Below are 6,211 nucleotides of genomic sequence, written 5' to 3' on the forward strand. Positions count from 1 at the left end.
GGGCCGCACCTACCGCCCTCCCTACCCGCGGTCCGGCCGAAGGGGTGGCCAGGCCCTGACGTGCGCGCTCCTGGGGTGCCGGTACCTGCCGGCTCCGCCCCCTTCGCGGTGTTTTACCGACTTCACTCCCTTATATACACTGGCAAACACGTGCAGCTGCCACAAAGGGGGTGATTCGCCTGCTGCTAAAGCTGCGCTTGTCAGCGTGTTCGCTGTTTCAGCTGGATCCTCTCACCCTCCCCATCCCGCGCTGTCGAGCGTGTGGCCGGGTTCCGGCTGACATTCAGGCGCCTCTGTCCCCCAGCAGCTCGTGTGACAGTCACATCACCGACACCCGGACAATTACGGGGGCACCCTGCTTTAGCCATGAGCCAGAGGTGTGCAGATGTGCTTGAACGTCTCAATGAAATGCCAAGGTGGGGGGGAGATGCTCTGTATGTTTGGTGCAGCGCTCTGTTTTCTGTTTGGGTTACAGAGTGTCTGTCTCCTTTTACTAGAAAAGCTGCCAGACTGGGAAGATTTCAACAGCAGAGACTGCAGTACAGTCTCATACTAGCCGAGATGCCGGTGTGCAGACGGATCAAAGCGGAGATGCTGTCCAAGGCTTCCAGCAAGAAGTCCAAGTAGATTACACCGACCTTCTGTCATTCCTGCAGAGAGTGGAGGATGCTGTTATCAAGGAGCTAAATAAAAACTGGAAAAGCCGTGCCTTTGATGGCTTTGAAGTGAATTGGACAGATCAGAATGAAACAGTAAGTTGACAGAACTCAGAACCTTGTCATCACCCAAACACAGCTGCTTGCTGTGGCTCTAACTCATTAGTTCTGTTTCTTACTAATGTGATTGTTCTTGCCAGATTCCAATAATTAGAAATTACTAGTAATTTTTTCCTCCAGCTTCCTCCCTTGCTTGTGGCGTGGCATGGCCTGGCCTGGTAAATAGCTTACCCCTGCTAGTGACGGTGTCGCAGCAGCTTTGTCAGAAGGAAGCCTGCAGTTGGTGTAGGCCTACCGTCAGCTTCCGCAGCCCCGTTAGAGCGTGCCCGACTTGCAGTTATCCAGGAATGGCTGCAGTCAGTGATTCAGCAGCTATTTAGGTTACATTTGTTTAGCTTACAATGTGCTAGAACTATACCTGCAGGCTGCCATAAATCCTTACACCACAGCCTGTTGTCCTGCAGCCCCTGAAGCGCGAGAGGTAATGATGAGGCGGCGGCGTGGTAGGGTCATGTGATGTGGGTTTTCTTCCCAGTAGGAATTCAACACCTTTTTCTGGTTGGACAGAGGGGAAGCCTCTGCTGCAACCGTGCGATCCTATGCAGGGGCATGCACAGATCTCATTCCTCTCGGTTTGGAGATTATTGCTTCAGTGGGTGAATTTGATCTCTTCCAGGTGGTGTGCTTGCATACGTTGTCGTACCCGGAGGCTCGGGATCGAAACCTACAGGTTACCAGCGTCTCGTGGAATGCAACCGGGTCCGTTGTGGCATGTTCGTACGGCCGGTGAGTGTCTGAATGGATTGAGAGCACAGCTGAGGGTGATGTGATGTCTCAAGCTGACCAGAGTTTCAGACACGTTCACTTTCTCTGCAGGAATAAACTAGACGTATATACACACACCTTATCCAAGTTAAATAATTCATATTCAAAAAGCCAAAATCTCAGTCTTAAATTATGGCTTTTATTTCTTCTACCTTCCCCAAAAATGGATACAGATACTCTTACTGGTTTGTTTCTACAGATTTTATTTGGAGAGAAAATGTAAGGAGCAGATGCACTTGCAAATAGATGTGGGGGAGGGTTGGAAGTATGTGCTTCTCTTGGTTGAAGATTGGGTTGTTTTAACGTGGTCCCTGAGCACCTGGAAGAACCCGGCACCCATTCACGAGCACGCTTGGTGCCATGGGCATGTGCCAAGAAACATTTAAGGATTCAGGAATTGAGGGGTGGGCAAAACTTTCATCTAATCCACTGAATGTCTGTAGCAGCCTCCTCTTTCTGTGCCCTACTGCTGGCCTTGGTCCTTTTTCCTTCCGCTGCCATTGCCTTAGATTAAAAGCTCCAGCAAAAAGGGGATCCGTGAGTGAATGCTTAGGGAAGAGCAAAACAGGGCAAACCTGTATGTTACCTGTCCCTTCTTCTCTCCCAGTCTACAGCTGTTTTTAGCTTAGAATGTGGTTTCTGTGTCTGTGGTTACCCTCAGAGGAATTCCCATCCCTGAACTCATGCGGTCTCTCTGAATCTGTGTAAACTCATAGTAACATCCTGTAATACACCTGCAACATCCATTAGGGAGTTTCACAGCTCAACTACCCACTGGATACAAAATTGCTCCTTTCCTTTGATCACATCTCTTCCCATAAAAGAATTAAGAGCATCAAATAAAGGCAGGAGAAGTCAGGCTAAAATCATTGCTTCCTGTCCTGGCCACTGACTGTCCTGTAGCCCTGACCTCTGTATTGTCTCCTTGTAGTAAGACGGGACGTGGCGTTGGTCAGCGTGGTGCCAGCGACAGAATACCTGTAATGTTTTGGTCAGTGTGTGGTCAACGAAACAGAAATAACAAAGGAAGTAGCATGGCAGGTATCTTTTAGCATCCTAGAGACCTAATTCAAGAGCCACTTGTGGCAAACAAGTATGATGGGTGTAAGACTGGATGGAAATCTCTAGAGCTGAGGGGTGTGTGCAGGGTCATTGACACCATTCCATGGTTGTGAAGAATGTTCTCTGTGCCTGAGGAGGCACCTGGACTTCAAATCGTGCTGCTTCTCTCCAGTCATGCAAGATTCAGTCTTTTCAGCCCCTCTCGGTCCTCCAGGCAGGATATTTCCTCGCTGCGTACCCTCAGACCCTGGATCTCCAAGGGCTTGCTTAGAGGAAGCGTGGCTTGCAGCTCAAATCATCAGCCAGTTGGTCTCCTTCGATTTTCACTCCTCAATACTCACAGCAAGTTCCTGTGCGCATCCTTTAGATTGTTCCCGTTATTTGAATGGTTGCTTAGTCTTGGAATAGCGACTCACAGCTGAGATTTACTTGCAGGCACTTTGTTCCGTAAGTACAGACACATACTGTAAATATTCCAGCCTGCAGAGAGGTTCCATCACCTGATGATCCCTTCACCTCAGTTTTCCTTCAAGCCACAAAGCAGCAGGTTTAAATGGCCAATGGGACACAGCAGAGCTCTGCTGGGCTGGGATTCTCTGCGGAACAGACAAGGCAAGACGTAGCTTTCTCCTCTTCAGGTTGGACGATGGGAACTGGAGCACAGACAAATCTTACGTCTGTACCTGGAATCTGGACAGAAGAGGGTTGAATCCACAGCGCCCCGACCTAGTGGTGGATGTTCCCAGTTCCGTCATGTGCCTGGCGTTCCACCCCTCCCAGCCTTCACTGGTGGCTGGTAGGTTGCTTTCACCTTACATCCTGTCTGAAAGGTAACCTGTTTCCTTCAGCTTGGATCGTTTTCTCCCTCTCTCAGCTTTCTTGTAGAAGTAATGCTGTTGCAGCTCCTCAGACTGGGGAACCGCTGCTCACCAACATCAATCAGTGCACTGTTGCTTCTGGGTGGGGACTTGCTGCTTTTCCAGTGGCACCTGCCTTGATATCATCTCCTCGGAGAGAGATGATAGAGGGAAGTTCAGCCCTGGGTGTACATGGGAAGAGCGAAAAAAGCTATATGCTCTCCCTCCAGAGCTGACCGTGCCCTGTGTATAGCTGCTGCCGGGCCCGTTTCCACCATCGCTTCCTTTGTCACGAGCGGTCAGACCTTACAGGTTTTATCTTTGTCCTTGGAGGTGGCCTGTTCAGTGGGGAGGTGATGGTGTGGGACACCAGCAGAGCAGAAGACCCCGTGGTCTGGAGGACGGGGATGACAGACGACACTCCCTCCAGAGCTGACCGTGCCCTGTGTATAGCTGCTGCCGGGCCCGTTTCCACCATCGCTTCCTTTGTCACGAGCGGTCAGACCTTACAGGTTTTATCTTTGTCCTTGGAGGTGGCCTGTTCAGTGGGGAGGTGATGGTGTGGGACACCAGCAGAGCAGAAGACCCCGTGGTCTGGAGGACGGGGATGACAGACGACACTCACACGGATCCAGTCTATCAGGTACCAACACCTACAGCAGAGGCGGCTGGGGGGGAGCGAGGGGGAACGTTGCCGTTGCTCTGGTTCGTAGTTTTAGTTCTCACCTTACTGGTGCTTTACCTGAGGCTCCCAGACAGACCAGTGTCTTTCAGCAGTTCTGTTCTCTTGGGGTTGGCTATTTGTCCCCACATCTGGTTACTGAACATTTGTGGAACGGGGCACTTGCATTTCGGAATAGCTTCTCACGGATGAGGGTAAACGAAGAGCAGGCCCCTTCCCACGGTGCAACTGCTGCTCGACGTGGATGAAGCCGACAGTCGCTGTCGTGGTTTAAGAATGTCAGCGGCAGAGCATCGCTGATGTGTAGCTGGAAGCTTGAAGCTACACGAAGGGTCACAACTTGTCACGCAGGCTGTATTCCTGGTGGGTTTGTCCTTCTGCGGTACCGTGACTCTGGGCAATCTGTATTTCCTTCCCTGAAATCAGGAACATGCTGCTGTTTGCAGCAGGGTCGGGGTGCTATAAACACCTCTCGAAAGGGCTGGCAGGTGAAGCCTAGAAAGAGCAGTGCAGAATTCAGCCCTGGACCCCTGACCATGTCTCTCTCCCAGCACCAGCTCCCAGTAGAAGCTGGTTTGGTACCAAGATCCCTGGCCACAACTGCAAACATCAGTGTGCTGTCAGCATCCTTCTCAACCCCCTCCTGCTGCGAAAACCAACAGCTCTGCCCCAGCCAAAACAGGTCAGGGGCCCGCAGGCTGCCGAGCGTGGGTGGGACAGTCCCCCTCCTCACGAGCTCACGGCATTTGGAACAGGTCGACTGGCTACCTGACGCCACGCGCGGGCACCACGTCCGGCTGGTGAGTGTGTCAACGGATGGAAAGATCCTGGTGTGGAGGGAGGAGCGAGATGGTCGGCTGGCCTTGGCCGAAGGGTTCGCCGTGGTGGCTCAGCAGATCCCACGCAGCGCTCGGCTGAAGGTGAGTTCAGCCCTTCGGAGAGGGCTGATTTGACAAAAACACTCCTAATTCTGCAGCCCGCGTGACTGAGCTCACGCTTCACACGCGCCAGGCTGGGAAAGGCCCTTTGAACACCCACACTAACCCTCGGTCCCAGCTCCTTTTCCATACTGAAATCAATCCTTGGAAGACTGGCAGCCGCCGAGGTTTTGCCGTGCTCTAAGGAGAAGCTGCTGGGACGGAGAACTGGTTTGTAACAACGCATGAGCCCCCTTGCAGGAGGCCGCTGCAGCGGTTGAAGGCTGAGCAGTGCTACGGATGCCGTAGCTGGTGCAAGTTGTGAGCAACCCGTCGGGGCGCTGGCAGGCCGGTTCGCGCTCTGACCGCGTGTGCATCCGCTGGAGCCCCGGCTCTCACAACGCCTTTGTCTTTCTCCCAGCTCGCCTGCGGAGAGGCAGCCGTGGGTGTGACCTCGCTCTCCTTTTCACGCTTCGACCCCCGCGTGTTCGTCGTCGGCGTGGAAGGCGGCTATTCCCTGAAGTGCTCCACCGCGGCAGAGGCGCTGGCTCTCCACCGGACGGGCGGTTCTGTTCCCCTCAGGGCGCCGGCGGAGCCTTCTCCCCACACGCTGGGCCCGTGTACGCTGTGAGCTGCTCGCCCTTCCACAGGCAAGTGCTGTGAACTCACCCCCGTGCTGCGTGTCGGGCACAACTCGCTGCCCAGCTCCACACGCGCGTTTCTCACATGGCCCCGGGAGGGGGGTTGTGTGTGTGTGTACAAGTTCCAAAAACAATCACCTGGCAGCGGGGATGGGATCGAGTAACTTCCCCTTGTAGGAGAAACGATGTCCGCTGGCTCTGCTCACGCTGCCCCCCGGCTACGCCGCGTGTGGGCACAACGTAACGCACCATAGCGAGCGTACTCGGGTCAGCACCTTCCTCAGCCCACCCACCCCTGGCCTTAACGTCGAGGAGCAATTTAAAGAGAAGGGGAGGAGCTGGAATTGTGTTTATCGGTGCTTAAGCGATCTGCCCCTCTGAAACGGGAACCTGGCAGCTCCGTCACTGCGTGCCCTCGGAGAGGCCCCAGCCTTGTGCCTACGGAAGATGCTGATGGCCCAGCCCGGCGTTTCGTTGGCACGAGCCAAGCGCACTAACAATGCCCGGCACC

The 6,211-nt window shown here is 53.8% G+C and overlaps 1 protein-coding gene across 1 annotated transcript in view; it reads left to right on the forward strand.

Moving 5' to 3' along the window:
* Nucleotides 1-497: 497 nt before the first annotated feature.
* WDR34 (WD repeat domain 34) overlaps nucleotides 498-6,211 on the forward strand; it is a gene marked incomplete at its 5' end in the record, with an annotated part of 7,301 nt that continues 1,587 nt past the window's right edge. Inside the window, 7 exon segments of the mRNA XM_010147363.1 lie at nucleotides 498-752; nucleotides 1,393-1,502; nucleotides 3,242-3,399; nucleotides 3,994-4,103; nucleotides 4,898-5,062; nucleotides 5,481-5,652; nucleotides 5,655-5,709. Coding sequence (XP_010145665.1) covers nucleotides 498-752; nucleotides 1,393-1,502; nucleotides 3,242-3,399; nucleotides 3,994-4,103; nucleotides 4,898-5,062; nucleotides 5,481-5,652; nucleotides 5,655-5,709 — 1,025 coding nt within the window.

This window comes from Eurypyga helias, unplaced genomic scaffold (assembly GCF_000690775.1).
Source record: "Eurypyga helias isolate BGI_N326 unplaced genomic scaffold, ASM69077v1 scaffold32572, whole genome shotgun sequence".
Classification (NCBI taxonomy): Eukaryota; Metazoa; Chordata; class Aves; order Eurypygiformes; family Eurypygidae; genus Eurypyga; species Eurypyga helias.